Source organism: Haemorhous mexicanus, chromosome 2 (genome assembly GCF_027477595.1).
Source record: "Haemorhous mexicanus isolate bHaeMex1 chromosome 2, bHaeMex1.pri, whole genome shotgun sequence".
In the NCBI taxonomy this organism is placed as follows: Eukaryota; Metazoa; Chordata; class Aves; order Passeriformes; family Fringillidae; genus Haemorhous; species Haemorhous mexicanus.
Window position 1 is genome coordinate 6,435,336 of NC_082342.1, and position 23,455 is coordinate 6,458,790.

Consider the following 23,455-nt stretch of genomic DNA (forward strand, 5'->3'; position numbering starts at 1 on the left):
AGATTTTCAGGTGGCATTTTCAGTTTCTGCTTCACCAAATTAAGTGCCACAAATGACCTTTTTAATGTTTCATTTTGCTCCCTCCTCACCCTTTCAAACCCTTCTGAACTAGACTTCTTGGAAATGTCCTAACTATTCTGCTCATAAGCATCCTGTGGCAGCATCTCCCAGGAGTCCAAAGGAATCACAGAATCACAAGGTTGGAAGAGACTTTCAAGAACATCAAGTCCAACCTGTTTCCTGACGCCTCAACTGAGCCATGGCACCAAATGCCACATCCAGTCTCTTTTTACAACATCCAGGGATGGTGACTCCACCACCTCCCCAGGCAGACCATTCCAATAGTTTAAGAAGATCTGTCCTGTGCGTATTTACCTACTCTGGAGACCACAAAAAACTTCATGCAACTTCTTCTAGGTCATCAAAAGTCTAAGAAAGAAAACCATGGTAAAATCAAGCAATCATAGTGCAAATCTATCCTGGAGCTGTGAAATCCTTGAGATACTACAGTTTGATTGGAAGGCTGTGAGCAAACAGATTTAAGTGGGTTTTACTTACTGGGTAGCTCAGTCCAAATGACCTGCAGACCAGATGACCTTTCAACCTAAATTGATTCTAAGTGCCTCAAAGCAATGCTAAAGTAGAAAGTTCAACAGCTGCTTTACAGCACTTAATACAAGCAGTCTTTGACAAAGACTGAGAAAATACTTCAGGAAATAGCATTGAATGCAATTTTTGAGAGCAAAGGCTCTGTTGTTCAGCTTACAGACAATCCCACTAGGAGGGGGAGGGATGTGGAGACCAGCAGGAGTTTTCCCATGCTAACAATGCACAAACAAAAGACAGGTGATCCCACAGAATATCATTTAATAATGTGCTCTGGAACTCTCAGATCTTAGGGTAGGCATGAGGTCAACTGTGCCTTGCTGAAAACGGCAGCTCAAATTCCAGACTTTCAGAAAGGAAAGATGAAGACCCATACATAAGAGCAAAGACATAAAGGACTGCTGGATTTAAAAATAAAAGTGCCAAAAGAGAAACTCCTCCTGAGAATTCTCTCAGTTGTGAATTGATGTTTCCAGTGCCGTATTAGAGAACTGTTTTCCAGTTAAGTGTTAGACTTGAAAAGGAGGAACAGACCTTTCTTTACTGCTTAGACAGAGTAATGAGAAAAGCAGTAAGGCATCATCTACTTCATGTCTTCCACCACAGGAGATCATAAAATAGGTCCTATGCTTTTGGTAAAAGACAGAACTATTGCAGGACTGAATTCCTTGTGGATATTGGGTGCTTTCATCACAGGGCTGTTCAGCTCCAAAGGAGAAGCTGAGGACTTCTTGAAGGCACTGTGCAGCTGAGCAAGAGATCTCCAAAGATAACGCAGATCACAGTGTCAAACCTCTTTCAGTATATAGAGTTTCAGCTGTGCATTCAATATGCATGTGCACTTCTGAAATGAATGTGTGTTAATGCTCACAGATGAGTGGTACCCATGAGTAATTCTGACTCATCCTACAATTCCTGTGCCTCCAGGGCAGTTTCTGTTTTAATGGCAATATATGGGAGTATCAGCTAATCACTGAATACTGATGAGATTGTGTTCATTTATGCTGAAAAGTCCCTTCTGTGGATGTCTTGGTTCGGGCTTTTTTTGTTAATTATGAAGGTCTCAAAGTCTTGACCACTGCTACACAGCACCACAGCTAAATACATAACAGTACAGAAAGGAGGAAAGCAATTTTTAAGGCATGCATAGGCAAAAAGATGAATTTGATTTTGTTCACTCCCCTCATTCATGTCACCCAATGCATGCAAAGTTTCTGAGAAAAAGGTCTTACAAAAAGCCATGCAAGGGTTTAAATAAATACAAACCTGAGCTGTATTTTAAGTATTGGTTTAATTATTCTAATGCATAAAAACTCCCAACTGGCTGTATTTTCTTTGATTATTATTATTGTTCTACAAACTCAAGCTAAGCAATGTATGGAATTGAACTTTTCAAACCTTGTGAATCTTGACTTCCAAAATACATGTAAACTAGCAGAGATTTTTGCCTTAAAATCTTATGTATAATTATCAGAAAACTCAAATTTATCTACCAGAAATAATATAAAAATGATAGGAAAATACATATTCTCATGATTTTCTATGCAAATATATGTTCATACATATAAACACACATGCATCTATATATATAAACAGGTATGCATTGATTTATGTGTACCTGTAAGTCAAAATACACCGCTCAGGTTGCATTTGCTACATCACTGCTTCGTTGAAATTCAGGAAATGGTTTACAGCACTGCTGACCTTACATGATTAGTTCTGAAAGGTTTCCTTCTTTGTCACACTGATTTGTGGCAATCACCTTGCTGCTCTGAAGCCATAAATCTCTGCAGATATCATAGTATGCCTTTCTATATATTGGTATGCCATCAGGAACAGTGATGATCATTTATACTAGTGTGAAAAGACAGGAAATGCTTAGGAGACACTTAGGAGTTCATTGTTCTCTGTTCAGATATTTATGACTATGACTAGAGATAAAAAATAAAAATTACATTTACATATTTATGAGCATTTTTATGCAATATCTTCATTTCGATTAAAATGCCATCAATATCCCTACACTACTATATTGCAAGTCAGAAATCTAACTACAAAGCACTTAGTTTTATCTTTTTCCTGAAAACTTCCCAAATTAAAGTAATTAACAAAATTCAGAATGAGCAGTGCTGATTGATAAACTGCATTTAGGTGTAAATTCAAATTGTAAAGAACTAATCTAGCATACCATTGGACCTAAAGATATTTTTCTTTGTTTGGAGAAGCAGAAACAACCTTGGGAGAAAATGCGTGGGCTGCAGAACCATGCAATGCAAATTGAAGGGTGCAGGCAGAAACTCACCTCTAGCTTTGTTCTTTGTAGCAGCCACTGGAAGCAAGGAAAAGATTGCACAAGAAGAAGAGAACAAAGATAGATTAGACAGAAGTTTGAGCAAGCAAGAACACAGAGAAACTTCATCACTATCGATTCAAAGCTAACAAACACCGTTTCTAAGATTATTTGACCTATTTATTAGAGACACTGCTGTGCTGTGAGAGAGTTCAGAGCTATGATTCTGTCAGAAGCCCTGCACTGAGAAGTTGGAAAATACACCAGAATACACACTCAAAAAAGCACAGTGAGGATTGCAGAAAATTCATGGATCATTAGTTACAAGTAGGTGAGAACATATGCACACACATTGGTGAATTCTAAAACGTAAAGCACAATTTGGCTTACCAAAAGTACATTCTGAAGAACCTAAATCTTATGTCTTCCCCTTGCTCCTATTTCTTCAAACATCATTTTTCTGTGAAGCTGATGCAAATAAGCATCAGTTAATCTGCAAACATTCCAATGATTTATAATCTGCTATACGATTACTGTTTTTCTTAATTGAAACCTATAACTTCAGATTGTTCTTGCACCCTAATGGAGCATGCAAACCAAAAGGAACAGATGATATTTTAAACAACAGTAACCAATCTTCAAACTCACAGAAATAGGGACAGACATTACAGCCTTCCTTGAGTATCCCGAATCCACACAGTTTCATGCTCTTAGTACTTCATCCCAGCAGGGTAACAAAAACAAACACTGTAGTTTAAAATGTTTCACTAAAAGCCACAATATCACCAAAATAAACAGAACCATTGTTTTCTGTTTTCTGAGGCTCAAGGATAATGTTGTTTAAATAAAATATTTCTCAAAACCCAAAGTTAGAATGGAATCACTCTGTTAATGGAATTAATTAAATTATTCAAAAAGATGCCATCCAAACCTCTCTAAATTCTCAAGCACACTCTGAGAAGGCATCTCATTCAAGAGCATCTCCATGAAAAAAAAAACAAAATATGTAATTCCTCTTCTGCTAGCCCTTCTTGTAGGGCAGAACTACATTGACAATTCAAAAGTAGCTATGCTTGAGACCAGAAGGCATGAAAGTAAAGGAGAAACACGAAATCCTTTTCTGGTGGCTTTGCTTCTCTTGTTTATATCTAAAAGACTTGTTTGCTTGATTTGTTTCTTTTCATTTTTGGTCTGGTGTCTCACCAGTCAGTCTTTACTAAAATAAGCAAAGAGTATATAGCAGTGAAGACCAAGTTGCCATATATGAAGAAATTGCTGAAAACCTAACACTTGTAACTTTATGAATGCATCAAAATATCAGTTCCCCTGTAGCCACCTTTTTTTATTTTTTATTTTTTCACTGGTCCCTCCTTTACGTCCAAGTTCCCCATTTTGACTTGTCAACATTCTCCTTGTAGTGAAAACTACCCAAAAAATTCTGCTTTGGGGAGCTCCAATGAGTGCAGATGCTTCTGCAGAGCTCTTTCCAGAGGGTGGTTTAAGAAGATGTATTCACCTGCAAACTGCCCGTAAATCTTACACGTGCTAAAAATTGCTTGTGTAGTAAACAAAATTAATGATCCCATTCTAATTTTAGAAGAAGTGAACAGTTTCTCCTTCATGCAAATCTAAGTTGATAATGAATACATTGAGTTCATCAACCTGTTCATTTTATTACGCTTCCCCTTTTTTTTTTTAAGCCCAGAGAATTACATCTACATGAATGTATTATCACTTCTAGCCGGAATAATCACATAAACTTAACAAAGGTCTGGAGAAAACACCATCTCCCTGTCCCCACCAGAAATTTAAAAGCAACAGGAGACTTTGTACTTAATTAAACAGAATAAAAAAAATTGTTTGCGTGTATATATAAATACATAAATTAAAAAATATATGTACTTAAACTCTTCAGTATATATATACACACAGCTGTATATATATACGCAGATGTAAGTGATATAATTTATGTGTATGGACACATAAATGCATGTATATTAAAAGAACCCACAATGAGACAACTTTATTTTGAAGTGTGTGCACTAGACAGAGAATTATTATCTTTCAGTAAATAAAGAAAAGTATTAAATGAGATTGTGCATTATAATTGTAAGTAGGACAGGTTACTAGGCTTGTTAGGCCAATTATAACTCTCTGCAAACCCACTAATAGAGGACTAGATGACAGTAACCTTCTTAAAAATGTCATGTTCAATACTTGTAAATTTTCCCATTGACAGCATGGTCCAATTACAAGTCAATTCATAAAGTTCAAACTGCACAACAGCCAAATTAGCTGAAAATGGTCTTACAAGATATAATTCTGCCTACAGAAGGCAACTAGCTACAGCTGTTTCTATCTTTCTGATACTTAGCATGAAGGAAAATTCCCTTTCATTGCTATCATTGAGGAAAGTTCTTTTTTTCAAAGCTGAAAGAATTTTCCTCTCTTCCCTCTTTACTCACCTCCTCACTCTGTAAAAAGAAGACAATGTTCATCCTATATACATTATGTTTGAAAAATTTTACCCACCTCTTGTAGTTACATGAAAAGCCATAGAAGATAAGCATAGACAAATGTTTTGAATGAGCACCATCAAGACTGAAATTTAGCAGAGGGAAGCTGAGAGTTTGGCTGGAGATATGGGAAAACTGAGCTTTTTATGCCCCATGTCAGTGACAAAAGACTTTAGGTTTCAAAAAACAACATTACAGTCAAAGAATCCACTTTTACTTTAAATCTTCAGCAAGTAAGTTGATTTATCCACATTTCATATAATACATTCTCTTTTTTCCCACCTAGACTTCCTTGCTTGCTGACAAAAGAAAAAAAACTATTCAAGGCAGTGAGTCTACCTCACCTTAAAGTAGTATATGTATATATTACTACATCAGGACACTGATTTGAGACTTCTGTAATACAAATCAAATGGTTTAGGACTGGCAAGAGATTGTTTTTGGGCACATAACCTAAAATCTGCTGCATATGTCTGGTATACTTTTTTTGTTTAAATCAAGAAGATAATCAATAAATTGATAAAAAGGAAAGACTTCTGATATCTCCCCATGTTCAGGAATATCTCTAAAAAAAAAGGACATTTATAAGGGCGATTTTCTTTAGTGAACCTATCTTGTCTTTCTTAGGAAAATTATTCTGGACAGGAGGGCATACTGCAGAAAAGTGTGAACAGTCACCTTTGTGGAACTTAAGGAAAATTTTTAAAGACCAGAGAAGAAAGAAAGACAAAGCAGGTGTGCTGGTTATGCATTGGAGCCATTCATGGAAGTGACTTTCTAAGAGAAGTGGCTCTCAATTTCCTCTGTGTCTGACAAAAAAAAATCAGTAATTAGCTGTGAGAAGTGACAATCTGTTAAACCACTGAGAAAGCTGGACATGCCTCTGTGTTAAAGATGAAAAAAACCTGGGAAGCTCTCTTTTCCTTCTGGCCTGAGAGCAGGTAACAAGGCTGGCCCAGCTCCCATCTCAGCCAGGTCAGATAACAATCTGCACGCCCCAGGCAAGACATTAACTCTTTCAGTGCACAGATAAGATTTGCAGACCTTCAATCCTCCCTCCGTATTGAGAGAAAAAGACAGAGTGAGAACATGTAGAGGAACAACATGAAGACACCAAGGTCAGTAAAGAAAGAGTCAAGTCCAGATAGGAGGAGATAGGAGCCTTGATTTTGAGGCTGAAATCCTCTAGGAAAGCTATGGAGAAGAATGTAATCGATACATCATACTCTTTTTTCTTGTAACTTGCTGAAAGTATGGGGAGATTAAGTGGTCAAATGGTAGATATGAGCAAAGGTCTCCATGCCAAAGTAAGCAGGTGTTGAAGTAGCTGTGATCTCGTGAGAAGTTTTAACAGAGAGAGAAAAGTAATGAAGACCACTTTTCCCCCATGGAGAGAAGATCTCTGTTCTCAGAGATGAAGATGATCTCAGAGATAAAGAAAACTTTTGTTCTTGAACAGTTCATCTTTAAAATAGTACCTCATAACTTGACATGGCCCATAAAAACAGCTGTGAGAAAGATGGGAGGGACTTCACAATTGCAGATACCCAGGCAGCTGTTATTTGTGGAAACTGAAACCATGAGAGAACTGTTTTCTTGTGGAGAAGTCTCCATAAATTGGCAAGAGGGACTCCTCTCCCTAAGTGAACTGAAAAAAGACTATTCTAGAAATTATACACTGACTGAATTGTTTCTGTACTCTGTTAGTGGGAAAGAAAAGGTCATAGCGGGGAGGAGAGGTGTTCTAAACATTTTTCTGATTCTTACTATTCTTTCTTTTAGGTACTGTCAATAAACTTTTTTTTTTATCCCCTTTTAAAGTTTTGAGCCTGCTTTTCCTTCCTCCCAATCCCATCTCACACCAGAAAATGAGTAAATATATTCTAGTCGGTGCACTGGTGTTTAGCCAGCATTGAACCTACCACATTAATTAGTGAATTGGCTGGGAAATCTCAAATTAGTGAAACAAAACCACTACAGCTGGAAGAAAAAACATATTTTCAGAAGTCAGTTTGGAAGGCATGGCAGAGCTACTAGATTTCTAGGTAAGGCTGAGAAATAAATCACCTCTATTTTCTCTAGCAAGGTTAAACACTATTGTATTTTTTGAAGGCTCTTGTGGTCACATCATATGTAAAACAAAAGGGTTGGCCACCAGGGAAAGGTCTGTGAGTGAGGGCATCACAGAACAGCAAGAACTCAAGGTCAGTGATCTCGGGGGAGTCCCACTATGAGAGATCTGGAAAGGGGAGAAAAACTGCCAGGTACAGCTAAATTTCACAGAACAAATGTTTTTAGGGCATTTTTAAATCAGAAAAGTAATCCTGCTGTAGCTGTGCTGTCAAAACAATATTTTAAAAAAATCATTGCCTGAATGTAAGAACTTAGATTCAAATTTCAAAAACCCTAATATACCCTTGCTCTCAAATATCAATAATATATTGTGCTTTATTTTCTGTGATACATCTTTCTGACTTCTTGCTTTTTGTATGCCAACAATTGTTGAATTACATTCTTTGATAAATGGTGGCTACAAGTTGTTCAATATTTTCTCCACACTCAGCTGCTCTACACTGTTCAATTTTGTAGACACTTTTAGACAGATTTGATATAGCTTTTATTTTATTTTTCTCTTATATGTGATTTATTATTCGATTTGGAGTTTTGTCTTTTGTCTTTGGAGAAAACCACATCCGTCCAATTACTTCAATAGCTCAATAAAATAAAAAAAGTGAAAAAGCATTTCCCCCAGATATCCAGCTAACCTTTTTATTTCAAAAAATAAGGAGAAAGGAAAAGGAAAGTGAAAGGTTTGAGGTCAGTCTTGTTCTCATTTCACCTACTGGATGCACAAAGATCACAGATAGAGGAACAAACAGTAAAATATTTAAATTTTTTAATGAGTACATACTCTAGTCAAGAAAAACCAAGGTGAAAGTCACATTCATGAAGTATATTGCGTTGATTTTCTCCAAATTCAGTAACCTACAATTCCAGCAATTCTGGAGGTCCTCTCATCTTCAATAAAAAAATAACATATCACCAGTCACATGGATGCATTTATTCCTCTGTATTTTTACTCCAGCCTTAAAATCTTTTAGGATCATGAAAAATTATCAGAGAAGCAGCATAAAAAAGCATCCCCCACTCCACAAAATAGGAGGAAACAAACAACAACAACCCACAGCCCTGTTCCTCAACACATCCAACATATAATTCAGATTACCTTTTTAAAAAAAAAAAAAACAAAAACAAAAAAACCCCAAAAATTCTTAGTTATTTTTACATTGCCTATACTTAGAATTTTCTTTTTAATTTTAGGATGATGATGATGACAACAACTACATTTTTTCCCTTTGGATAAACAGACAGATTATCACTGACCATTTAGGTCACCTAAATGCCAGCTCTGAATCTCTGACTGGGAAAGCTCCTCTGTGTGACAGAAGGCCTTGGCAGGATCATTTCCTCCAAAAACTAATGCAAATTATTAGGCTCCCACAGACTAGAGACCCATTTAAACAAAGATACCCACACGTGCTGCAAAGCAGAATCCTTCCCACCCTCCTTTTCAGAACAAGTATTTTCCAAAAGCCGCTGAAGGAGAAACAAACCACCACCATCCCCTGAAATTCATGGTGGGAATTTGAGTCTCCTGAATTCAGGAAGACATTGCTGCTTAGACTCAAAGAGTGGCCAACAGATGACACAAAAACATGGGATCTAAATTTATTTGTTTCTGATTTTCTGATCTTTCCTTTATTGCTATGCCTTTGCATTTAATAGTGAATATAATTTTTATACATAAGTTCTGCACAAGCTTCTCATGGAGATTCCTAAAATATCTGATAGTGGCATTTGCAGATATAACCAGAATCCATATATTCCTAGATCAGCCTTCCTCTCTTTGTGTATATAACCATTAAAAAACTGTGCAGTCATGCATATCTAACTCAATAGAATTCAAACACATGACCTTCTTTTATTCTATTTATTCTGTGTCCTGTCTCTGCATCATTACATCTATAAGACAAGTTCCCAAAATGACATCAGGTAATTTCCCTCAGAAACATAAAATAGTCTTGAAGATGCAACTGAAAAAGGGACAAAAACGCAAATGGGAAGGATTCTGAGGATGTCAGCCACTGCATCCTGTGGGTTTGAAGCATCATGACTTTTCTTTGGACCCCTCCCAAGAGATTGCCTAATGTAGCATTAAAACCTTTGGTGATGGGGACTTCAAGAGCTCTCCAGATCACCTCTTTCAGTGCACAGTTGTCTCTCTCAACAGTAAATTGCTTTGCTGTTTTATAACTTATGTAGGAAACTGGTACAATTCTTTCACCATTCTCATACCTTCCAGGAGTTCAAATTAGAGAGTGCATACTTCTTAAATGTAACTCTTTGCAAACCTGAAGATTTATTATTCCTGTTGTATGCTTAAAAATAATCTAAACTTTCTCAAGATAAGTTTTCGAAGTTGTCCTTGATTCCCTTCCCTAGTTTTAAAACTGTGACTAGATTATCACATGCAACAACATTTATTATGCAGCACTAATCACAAAATATTGAAAAACATGCAGCTCCATTTTTTTCTGAAAAGTAGGGTATAAATATAGTAATTTTGTTCTCAATACTCATTATGACTGGCATGACAGAGATCAGCAGAAGCCTCTTATAATCTAAACATCACTAGAGTGCAGGATTCCAGCTGTAGCTGATTCACATTAGCAGCTGGAAACACATAACACAGAATATTACAGGACAGTGAAAACAGAAGATAAATATAATCATGCCCTAAAGGGTCCTCTTAAAAATATTATGATAAGACTATTTGCCCATCCCAAAACACCAACTTTTTGCATGTTTTAATGCAGCTGGACACGTAACTTCTACAAGCAATGCAAGTTGCTACTAAGCAATTTTATCATAAGCTGGGTTTACATAAAACATCAGAGAATCACCTGCAAATCAATAATTTAACTCATGAAGAAAAGTAAATACAATTTTTATATTTCATTTTTCTATGGTAACAGTATGTTTTAAGAAGTATTTATAAAGACAGCTCTGGAGTAGTAGAATTAAGCACTGCAATAGGCTGTAAGCAGGGTTGTGTCAGGCAGAGATACAAGTCTCCAGTTCTGCTCTCAGATCACTTTCACAGTTATTTCAAAACTTAAATATTTGAAAAGCTTTAATATTCATTAATCCATTACCTCAAAAAAAGCTATCAAAATTGTTAATCATACAGAATGTGCATACACACAAACATACCCAGATTCTGTGTTTTTGTCAGGTCTCCAGAATAAAAAGAAAGGAAAAGATCTTTCTTGGAAACACTTAGCAAAGTATTTGTCTGCCATCAGGTAACTGTGACTGGGCACAAGCAGCTGAGCCTCTGTCTCTTTTCACATCTGCAGATCAATACATACAAAACACCTCAAATAATGCCCTGTCCATTTTACCCAGTCCAAGAGCAACCTGTGACATTAATGTCTCACATAGATTTGGTTTTTGATGAGGTATATGCCATCCTACATTATCACAAATAGAAATTTCCTCCATCTACTATGCTCATGTACATTCCTTTCTGGCCACAGTCCACAGGTCTGTTAACCCACAAAAGTTTAAAGGTTCTTGTGTTTGAAAATAACCTCCTTTGCAACCTACATCAAACAAACAAACAAAACCAAACAAACAAAGCCGAATAAAACCAAACAAACCAACAAAACCCAAAACCAACCAACCAACCAAAATCACAAAAACCAAAACAATAAAAAGCCAAACAAACAAACAAACAAAACCTAAAACCAAAAACCCTTTGCACCATCCAGAGCAAGAACCAATGCAGGCAGACAAATAGCTGAGGTTCTCTTTATATTACCTCTGTTTACAACTGAATCATCTACTGGAAGCTCTAAAATGTTTCTCAAAAGGCAGCTGGTTTGTATGGTTACTGTCCCTATTTATTAATTTATTTTAAATTATAGCCTTTGGTATCCCTGTATAAGAACTGTTACAACACAACCATACAGATAACCTGAATGAAATGCTTTTTAGTAAGATTAATCTGTGTATGAAGGACCACTGGGGCAATGCCTGAAGCATGTGGAAACAAGCACATATCTTAAAAGCAGACAATTAAAACCTTAAACAGAAAACAGAAAAATAGTATTTTTTTGTATTCCCCAAATATTATCCATTTAACTTTTCCAGATATTAAGAGACAAGCTTAGATTTGTCAAGATTGATGAAAAAAAAAATTGTTAAGATTGTTAAAAAAAAACCATAATAAACTCAGTGCAGAGCTCAGACAATTAGATTTTCTTAGATTCAAATTGACATCTATGACCTAAATTTAAGTACTTCTATAACTGAAGAATTGGAATTTCAGATCCATTAGCAAATCAAATATTGCACTGTTTCAGACCCCTAAATACAAAAAAATAACCTCTTACCCCAAAATAGTACTAACCACAGTCAAATGACTCTGTTTCAAACACATATTTTGTCATTTAACCTCATAAACATGGTAGGAAAAGACATTGCATTCTATATGATCTATTTATATTATATATCCCAGTTTAGATAATGGAAAACATAAGGTGATTATTTCAACTCTATCATAATTCTACTAGGGAAGTAACATTAAAATAAAATAAAAAAAAATTAAAACTCTTGAATTGTTCAATGTGATTTACTGTTTTTTTTTTTTTCTATTTTTTTCCTAACAGTTCAAGAAACACAAATAAAGTGAAAAAAACCCCAAAAAACATTAAGACTGAATGCCATACTCAAAGTTCAAATATTTAACAGCAATTTATCATCTGCGACCCATAACCATGCAAAAAATAAGGATAACTACTGTCTTTTTCCTTATATGTAACTTTACAACAAAGGACTTCAATACTGGAAACAGAAAAGTCATAACACTACACTGTTTTTCAGCCAATATCAAATTTGATGCCTCCTTGGCAAGACTTACTAAGCAGGACTTTTGGAGATTGGTTGAGATATGTAAATGAGGAATTATTTTTATAGGATTTCACAGTCCAGAAATAAATTTCATCCTTTCTATTGATCTTTTTGACCTGACACCATTTTACATCGCATATCTGAAATTTCACCTGACTTAGTAATCAGTTACTCATAATAAATGACAAAAAACAAAACCAAGACTAGTTCATTTCCTGTATACATTTCTAATCTTACCCTAAAATTTTAAATATATATGTATATGTGTGCTGAATATACGAAGTAATAGAGTTACTCAGCTACAATTACTCAGCTCAGTTACTCAGCTAGAATTACTCAGCTACAATTTTCTCACAGTTATGAAAAATACAACTGAAAATTCACAAATCAAACAAATTTACAATTCAAGACTTAAGATTTTGTACCCACATTTTTATATAAAGAAACCCAAGCCAATAATTACAATGAGATGGACCAGAATCTACAAGCTTATACCTGCACATTCAGAATATGAAAACTCATAAAACAGCCATTATGTTTTTCAGAGAGAAAAAAACCCCAAAACAGTATCAATTCATAATTTCAAACATTTTTTAGAAACCTTAGAAATTAAAGTTTTTAAAAAAAACTATAATTGCTCCACATTATTTACTTTTAATATTGACAAGAGGCCCATTTTGATTTGCTCTGAGCATTAAACACATTTCTATTCCTCCTTGCATTATGCTGCCACTGTACTGAAATTATTTGTAGGTAAAAGTATATTATGAACTGATCTATATTTACAGTAGATGTACATACATTGGCCATACTCAAAACCAGAGCAGATACATCTCATGGACAGCTCAGTTTTGCCAGAGAGACATCAAAATAAGGATTTATTGGAGAAGATCATTAGCAGGGTGTGTATTCAGAGTGAAAGCGTAGTCAGCACAAGCAGCTGGCAAACAGACACATCAACCATGGTCCATGGACCACTGTAGATGCAGCACCAAAAGAGCTTCTAAGTGACTGCTAGAAATATATGAAGGGAGAAAAACATCATTCTGCAAGTTCTACTGCTTTGGTGGAATGAAAAAGAAAAGACTGAAGGATTTTGGTTTGTATGTAGCCCAGGACCTTTAAAAACTGAGTCTAGGACAGGTGGGGAGTTAATACACTAAGCTAAATTGAAAATCATAGACGACCAAAAAAATAAAAACAGTTCTTCAATGCCAACTAGAAAAATTAAAATACAGGGAGGTAAAAAAGAAATGTGTACAGTCAATTGAAAATGAAAAATGGTAATGTGGAAAGATGACAAGATGAAAGAATTTTGAGAAACTTTTGAATAATATCACAAGAAATATAATTTTAGGAAATTAAAGACTAGGTCTAGTCAGAGTGACTATTTTAAAAATAAATATGTGATTCTTCAAGCAATCCTCTTAATTAAGACTTAGGAACTAAACTATTCTTACTACTCCTACAATGATGAATTTGTTATGGTAAAGAAATGATTTGTGAACTCCGTACATATCCGAATTGTAGAGCAGCTGCATTTGAGTCTTCACTGTACTTGGACTCCCAATGTGAGCTTTATAAAGTGCTGAAAGGACATATGCCAAGCAAATAATTTCTCAAGGCATTCCTCAGTAATGCAGTCTGAAATTCTACTGAAAAACAAACAAACAAATCCCAAAAACAGATACACACACACACCCCCTCCCATCCCTCACTCCCCCAGACACCAAACCAGTCTGCAAGACAAATAAACAAGACACTATTGGGTATTTCTAACTTGTTCCTTGACATCTCGGCCAACATGCATCTTCTAGACAACATTATTACACAATTACACTGAGCTAAACAAGCACACAGACTCCCTTTAGAGCAGAAATAGTGTTCACACCCAGTTTTTAGCTTCAATCACCACTGGAAAGGGAGGAAATATTTTGGAATGCCACCTGTTTGTAGCACAAACACTGCACAATAAAAGATACCGGGAAAAAGAACACAAAAAGGAGGTTGGTGTTGCTATTTTTGCTGTCAGGGCAGAGCCCAAAGACATTTGTCGTTCTGTGAATGAGTACAGAACAAACTCTGGCTGTTAACAAGTGCCCTGCAAGAGTCAACCAGATCCTTAACAACTAAGTGCATAGCTCAGCAAATATTACAGGCATGTTCTTGCCTTGCACACCTCTTGGAGCCCACCAAAGCAGACAGGAACAACAGAACATCCTCACTGTTATTCCAGAAAACCAAAGAAGCCTTTCAGGGCCATTTCTGATCACTTCAGCCACACAACTCCTTCCCATTCAGCACAATCCTTGCAGTTTAGAAGAAGTTTGCACACGCAGTCACAGCATAAATAGAAACTGGCAACATAACTATGAGTACTCCTCCTTAAAAACCTCATACGCCTTCTCTTCAAAGAGATTTATGAATAATGGGAACTAAATAATTCATGGCACTGCAGATGCCAGTCGAAATAGCCTCTTCCTTTTTAAGGTTTCAGTTTGTAGATGTGTGATCAAAAGCCTTCATCAGTCATGAGAGTGGCATTTGTACTCAGTCCAAACAAACCGTATTTGCATCTGAATGTTTTCCATTGAAATGAGAGACGTAATATGCAAGCCAAGTTCCAACTAAAAGGCGTTTTATGCTATTTAAATTCAGTCAAATTAAAGGCTGAATGTAACCTAAAAGGTCTACTCTCAGAACAGTAATTTGACACATCATAAATAAGACGCGTGTTTTTGTTAAGAGGGCCTTAGCACTTGTCTGAAAATTTTACACAGCATCCTAACAGTGCTGCCTCTTGAGGGATAATAGAGGAAAATCCTATATAAAAAGGAAGGAAGTAAACAGAAAACCCACTGGCAAGTAGGGCAAAGCTTTAACCTGCTTATACACAGATATGTGAAATCACAAAACCATTTAGATTGGAAAAGACCTCTAAGATCATTGAGCCCAACCTTTAAAATCAGGCAGCTTAATGCAGTTGCTCTGTGAAGGCAACACCAACATGAAAGATCTTGCCACTACATTTTTAAGCAAATAGGTACATATTGGACACCAAATTTTCACCTGTTTTATTAATCCTATTGATGAGTAAAATGAGGATCACTGTTTGCCAGGTCCATTGCTCAGGTTTGCTACTACACTGCAAACTACAAGAATCCCTCAAAAGAATTAAAAAAAGGAAAAATAAAAATAGTCCACAAAGATTTCAATTAGCAAATGGAGAAGAATTTTACGTCAGCAAGGGAAAAAGCTGTAGGATTAGATTAAAATTCTTGCTCTTGCCAAGGGGAAATATATACAACTCTCATAAATTGAGGTCAATACTAATTTTAAAAAGACTATTAAGAGCCTAGAATGTCCTGAAATGAACCTTAGTGGGGATAAACAAGATAATTCTTTTAAATTGTCATGGAGGTTTACTGTAAATCCTTCACATTTTTCCTTTTGTTTTTACTAAATTTTTGTGAGAGACTCTTCCTATTGTATTTAACAATGATATGCTTTGATAAAAGAAAGAAGCAAAATATTATGTATGACCTCAAATTGAAAAATGTCACAGGTCAGTATTATTATATGAAGTCCATCTTTATCTGGAGTTTTTTTTTTTTCTGTTTGGTTGGCTTTACTTTTTTTTTTTTTTTAAGGAAAAAATATATAATTTTTATTTGCAGATATTAGAAGCACATGAATCAGTTATACAAAATATATCATATTGAGGTATTAATTATAAAGTCTTTTAATTTAATTTAGTAATTAGTATATGCACCATACATGAGACTCACTACAAAGAGCCCAATGATGCTCATATTAATTAATACACAATCTATTTAAATACTTAAGAAATGCATGATTTTAAGGTAACACTAATTTTGAAAGGAAGAGTTTATGTGAACAAAAGGTAATAGGAAGAAGAGGAATGTACTCCAGGAATGAGACTATTCCACAGACCTCTCAGGAAAACAATAGGGAATGGCTTGAGGCAGACTAGCACAATAGAGCACTAACTCTGGGAATGCTAATGAGTAAAGCCAAGGAAAAATGCTGGAGCATCAGATATTGGAAGATGACAGTGATGGGGCAGATGTAGAAAAATGATTACCAACTTCAGACCCCCTAGAGCAGCATGAATGAAATCACATCCTTGTGTTCTGGGAAATAAAACAGGCAACTTGGACAGAAATAAAGACAGCCTTTAATTATCGAAAAGTAAATTGGGAGCAGCCCATGATAATTCCGAAGTGGCATTATTATAGTACACAATGCAGAGTTAATTCAGAAATCAGTTTGTTCAAAAGCATCAACAGCTGGGTTTAATAATCGACACAATGAAGAAAAGCTCAAGATGGGAGATTATCGAGCAATTTCAATCACATTATTAGATTTACAACTACACAGTGGCAAAGAATCTGTAAGTTAGAGTTATTTAAATAAAGGAAAACAATACTTTGGATTGATGAGCTCCAAGAGTGTCAAGAAATGAACTTTTACAGCATTATTTTGTCCAGTTGTGTTTCAGAGATGTTTTGTTATGCTTTTACCATGCCAAAAGCTGACTTTGTCATTCCTTCATCACTTGAAAAATAAAACAAATGCTGTCTTGTCACAAGACCAATATATCATTTGAATGAAAAAAATGCTTTAGCCCCAGAAAAGGCACTACCTTTATTCATTATAAATGAATAAATATCAGTTATATTCACTTATATTTCCTTCAGCAAATTCTCTTAATGTTTTTACTATTTTATAATTAAAGCATATCATTATAATTGGGAAAGATTGTAAAGAGCACAATCAGATTATCAAATGATTATAGCCAATACCACTGGCAAAGCAAAAATAGTGGATGACTGCAAATTTAGTCAAAAGGACTGAATAATTTATTGTAATAAACTGAACTCTGTGAAACACATGATCAAATTTTACATATAAAACAGGAAAAGCAAATACTGTAGTGTCATAACTTGTTCTACATACACCAGAAATTAAAGATTTAAAGGTTTTTTTAACTTTTTTTGTTTGCTTTTTAAAGGAGAAGAATAAGATTGTGTTGTTCAGACTAATCCCTGCCTTACATCTTTCTAGTTAACCAGGAATCTTTACAGCTAAAATATACTTTTAGAAATACTCTTATGTCCATCCAGTTTGGTTTTTGATCATCACCTTAGTAAAACTGCTAAGTGATGTTCTGAAAACAACAACAACAACAACAACAATAATAATAACACCAAACACTGGTGTTCTAAATATGTGCATCAGGTCTGCCTAAGAACAGACTGACAAAAACTAAATACCTAACCAAGTTTGGTGATATCATTCTGAAGTCAGGGAATGGATCAGGACAGACACAGCGACTTGACACCCTGCTGGTTATCACATGAAAGATAAATATTTCTAGTTTCTCTCCTCATATCACTATGAAAACCACACAAACACTTGGTTAAACTGTCAAGTGGCACATTAACAGTAAAATACATCCTCATGTATTTTAGTACTGATTTCCAGTAAGGAAAAAAGTAGCTCTAGGATGAAAAGAATAATATAGACAAGATGAAGCTTCAAAGAACAATTTCTGAAACCTACATAAACATTATCTGAAGACTATTTTATTCCACCTTCCTTCTCTCTGCTTTAACCCACAACTGAAGTACACATACAGAAAAGAAAGATTACCATGGTATTTTCTTAGCTTAAACAATATTTTGACAAGTTTCAGTTCATAACAATACTTTCAAAAAGAAAAACAAAAGAGCTTCTACAGTCAGCACATGGTCTACCAAGCTACACTGAGAACCAAGTACTCTAAGCTGAATATTGTTTAAAACTGAAATTTTAAATTACATTCCCTTCAAAGAAACAAAATGAATGCTGACAAAAAAGTGTCACTCAAGGTAAAATGCTGGTATCAGTTCTGTGAGAAGCTGTCAACCAGAAAATAACACAAGTATAAATATTTGGGCTCTAAAACAACTTACAGCAAACATACAAGTGCTAAATCCATATCAGACTCAGTTTTTTTTTTTTTAATTCTGCATTTTTAATACTGTAAGGAACAGAAATATCATTTGCACAGAGACAACATTGCATGACCTTCCATATTTCATCACATGGCAAACAATTCTAGTGATATTTTTGCTACCAAGTATTCCTCTGCTTAAGCTGAAATATGTAACATATGGATAAATTTCATATCAATGACAGTTGATCAAAAATTTTATTGGAAGCCATGAAAAAATCCATCTACAACTAATCATATGAATATATACATTTATTTGTTGAAAACTAACTTTTTTAGCTAACACAGGTTTTCCTTCTACAATCCTAACATTTTGTTTCTTTTAATGATTTAAGTGTCCTCTTCCTTTGCTTCATCTCCCAAACAAATGAAAACAAGCAAAAGAAAACAACCAGTCTTTCAATAGATTTTATATCGTTTTCAATCAGAACTGTAATCTGCCATTCAAAGAGAAAGGGTAAGAAGGAAAAAATTTGGCCTGTGCAAAATGAATGAATGAAAAAGTATTTTAACAAAATGTATTCATGTAAGAAGCAAATTCAGGCTAAAAAAGTCTATTACCCACTAAATATGACAGGGATATTTCTATTGACTTTAGTAAGCTATGAATCAAACAATAATTATACCATTAGATTACTGAAAGAAAAATAACAGTGATTTAGAAAAAATAAATGGAAAAAAGGAAATAGCCCTAGAATAACCTGTATAATCTGATATCAACCTTGGCTAGGTGAAATTGCATTTTTCAGCATCCTGTAATGCTGCAATTATCAGTAGTCACATGCACATATTATTATATATTTAGCAGCCAAGATGGATGATTATTGTACATTATAGACTCCTGATAAAATAAATTAACCGAGAAATGTTATCAGAGAGAATATTCATGACAAATGAAGCAAATTCCTTCAAAAACTTGCTACCCTGGCAAAGTGATGACTCACACAATAAGATCCAGGAATCAACAGACAACCAACACTGTCACAGCAAACAGTCAGCTCACAAAGTTGATAGGAGAAAAACATAATAAAATGAAATCTCCAAGAAGCAGAGCAAGCAGCCATGAGACTGCGTGTCTCTTGATCACATGTGGCTGAGCTGTTGCTCACATCAGTTGTGCTGGAGACCAGTTTAGCTGAAAGGAAACACCCAGGAAGGTGGTCACTGGCTGTCAATGCCATGATTTTACACCCCAAACTGACACATGCCATTTCATACTTCAACCCTAAAACCCAGGAATGCATCTACTAAGAAGTGGCATGCAGGTATTTTCAGGGAATTAAGTTTCTAAAAACTGTGTAGTTCATTCAAGCATAGAAAATTCTTTGTTATGCTTGATTTTGGGAAGGGTTAAAGCACCTGCTTTAGATGACCCTGCACAGGGTCTTCTGTATATATTTAACTATATGTAAGAAAGACAGATGAAGGTCCTCTTCAAGCTTAGTGCCATGCTGAGTGCACAGTCATCAAAATTCCATGAAAATCTATATTAACAATAATCCCAGGTAATTTAAAAACATGAAGCTCAAAGCACTGGAAAAGACATTAGATACATAAAAGTATAGTGGTAATAAGGAACATTAAATACCAGAAGATAATCACCTTGACATCATACATTTTTTTAACATTAAGCCTTTTTACATTGGGACCATTGTGAATTAAGTGACCATAAATCTGAATGAATGTTCCTTTCCTCTGTCCAACCCCCAAGCACTTGTGACTCCCCCTCCCCTTTTATGCCAGTACATTTCAATCTACGTGGAGAATTTAATGAAGAAACTAACGTAGCTGAAACCATTTCTCTGCATTTCTGTTGAGGCTTCAGTTCTCTTTTTGAATTTAATCAGCACCTAAATTCCTTCTATGTACTTAACCATAACTGTGATGTACTTGACTCTCATAAAAACACATACTAACACATACTCTCCTCACATCTTTAATCTGAAAATATTTTATAAAATGCATTACAGTTAATATCAGGAACACTGAATAGCTCTCAGATATAATCTACACCTTGTGTCATAAATAGAAATTGACGCTAACATGAGAAAAACAAACAAAAATAGCACACAACTTGAAACTTTCAGCATCCGCAAACAGGAGATGTTTAAGATGATGTTAATTACCTCAGTGAATCTGCTGAATTTGATTGAAGGTTAACTTTCAAGTTCTAGCTTTAGAAGAACATACTTTTGACAGATCATAAATATGGTATCAGTAATACAGCAACTTAAGACAGATCACAAGACTACTGTAATTTATAGACTTTTTGCATATTTGGACTGAACTGGACCTTAAGGAAGGTGAGAGGCTGGGGGGAGGGGGGTTTGGGAGGATGAAGCCCACTTAATGCATGTAATTGGTCAATTAATTTATCAACTGTGAAAAAAGTATAAAAAAAATAATGAAAGGCATAGTTAAACTATTCAATTTCTTTTGAACTTTATTCTCTGAGTGTGAAAAATCTGCTACTATGAAATCATGTTAAAATTTCCACTGCAAAAAGAAGCCAATTTCCAAGGCAGTACTTAATTAATTTATGGAGTTACTGCTGTGCAAGTTCATTGAGACAAATACTAAAGCTGTTTTTTAAGAGGGTTGGATAATTTTCTGATGATAAACAACAGTGGCAGCTTTGTAAGCAAAGACAATGATTGTAAGAGTAATTAAATCCCATGCTTCAGGGTACAAAATAGAATCCCTTTGCTCCAAGTCCGGCATGAATTATTACTAATAGCATTTTCCTCAACTCATAAATGTTAACCCTTAGGTCAGCTGTGGTATTTGGCCACCTTTTAACCTGTTAGCCAGTGTCAAGAGAAATCCATGGGTTAACTCAGCATGGAAGTGGCTGTGCTTCCATTTTTAAAAATATATTTGGGCACTGGCAGTGTAACATGCATGCATTATTTCCTGCTGTAATATTTCTACATCTTCCTCTCTGCTAAAATACTCCAGTAAACTAAAACTTTAGAAAATGTGAATATGAGCGTTTCATCCAAAAAAAAAACCAACCCAATAAAAAGGAGGTAAAGTGGAAGGAAGGACACATGCGAAAAGTTATAAAATTGTTCAAAATCTGACTGTCCTTTCATTGTCCACATATGTAGAAGAAAAAATAATGAGTCCAGACAACACATCTCATAATACTTCACAGCAAGTGGCAAGACAAGAAAAGACAAAGAAAAGAAAAACCCACAATGTTAATAGCATCTTGTACTTAGTTATAAACAACTGGAGAACTTCAGAGTTTCATCCCAAAAAATATGACACCAAATCCTGATCACTTTTAGGCACCTATTTTCATGAATATACACACTAAAATTAAAATAGAAAAATTAGCTGAACAATGTTGCTCGAAACCACTAAGCCCTGGAAGTATACAATCCCAAAAATGGCAAACACCACTCCTGAAGGAAATGGTGAGTGAAGCAGCACAAAGCCAATAAGGTAGGTAAAGTCCATGCCATACTTCGTGATGAGAATTTTTCATACTTTGCAATGCAAAAATTCCAAGGACAGCCTGCAAAGAACTGCAACCCACTGGCAGGTGATCCACACCTGAAATCCAGGTGGCTGTATTATTGATTCTTCCCTCATCACCACCGGGAAGACATTAATCATTAAGGAGTCAAAGCTGAAAATCCCTGACTCCTGAGATGCCACTGGACTGTGTCAGTGAGGCTGCTCAGAACGGGCACATTGCTGCTTTCTTTCCAATTACTGCACGGAGCAGCCAGAAGAGAGCTGCTCACTCTGAGAGCAAAGCCATGTGCTCCCTCAACCTCTGGCACTGTCTGCTCTCACAAACAAGTGACAGCAGCACCAGTGACTACAAACAGTTTGCAGAACCCCTATAACAAGGGCCTGAGTAAATGCATTTCAAGTTAGATTCAATATTCTCCCATGCCCCCAAGCCTTTCAGAAGTTGCCATCTGTAGCCACATCAGCACAATGTGCCTGAGTTACTCTGTCTCCAGTTTCTATACTCTCTAAGTTATATCTATTTTCAGAGTTCATATAGTAAAAAAACCCTACAAACAAACAGAAAACAAACCACCCACCAAACAAAACCAAAACAAAAGAAAAACCACAGGATTTCACTTTCTTCCTAAGGAATTTTCAACTCAACTATAGAAAGACAACAAAATTTAAAAAATTAAACAAAGAGGTTTTCTGAAACAGCTCCTTCTATTCTTTTACTCCAGAGTTAAAAGCAGTTATCTACAATGAAAACAAAAAAATCTAAAATCCCACCTTCCTCTTATTGTTGAAAGCAATAATGATAGGTTTAGTTCTAACAGATTAATAGTTATCCTGTCTATTTGGACTTAAGAGTGACCTTCAGAATTATTAACAGATTTATACAAAGGACAGTTTTCAGCAGACACCCAGATTCAGAGCTTTGTTCTCTCCATTCATTGGACTAAAATTCAGGAGCTTGGTCAAAACATTTTATGTTATAGCAGCTGATTATTTAATTTTATTCTAGGAATTATAATTTTTTTTTATGTCAAATGTAAAAGAAAAACATACCTACACTTCTTTTTAGTGTTTAATTCCATATAACTCTGACAATAGCTGCATAACTGAAAATGTTTTGACCAGGAATTAGACCAGATGATTCCTGAAGTCTATCCCAATTTAAACTGTTCTGTGACTCTGACGAAGTTTCTGTTACAATGCAAGAGGAACTTCCTCTAATTTGTAGGTAGAGGAAAAATCTTTTTTAAAATCAGTTTGTAGGCATGGAAAAAAGTAACATGCATTTACCATTAATGAAAAAAAAGGACCAGGAAATAAAAGTGGATCAGTAAAGTGGGGATAGCTCAGAGTTTTCACTCTTACTGTTCATAAGGCTGTGAGTGCTTTAAAAAAAAATCAGTGTGCAGTCAGCAGAGTGTGGTAGAATACCCAGGCTGTGCTGTGGCTCATAGGAAAGCATCATCATCCTTTAATCTCCACCTGAGTTTCACAACTCTTTTTAAACTTTACGCATTATTTCTGTCTTAGCACTGTGTGACTGCAGACATGCCAGCTTCAAGCCTG

The 23,455-nt window shown here is 35.3% G+C and overlaps 1 protein-coding gene across 3 annotated transcripts in view; it reads right to left on the bottom strand.

Moving 5' to 3' along the window:
* The window catches only part of CADM2 (cell adhesion molecule 2), a 578,035-nt gene that overhangs the window by 200,770 nt on the left and 353,810 nt on the right, over positions 1-23,455 (bottom strand). For 2 of the 3 annotated variants that reach the window (XM_059872652.1, XM_059872630.1), the window contains exon 2: positions 2,909-2,935. The exons of the other annotated variant lie outside the window; for it this stretch is intronic. In XM_059872652.1, the coding sequence (XP_059728635.1) occupies positions 2,909-2,935 (27 nt within the window). The remainder of the gene's footprint in view (positions 1-2,908; positions 2,936-23,455) is intronic. 3 annotated transcript variants of the gene reach the window in all.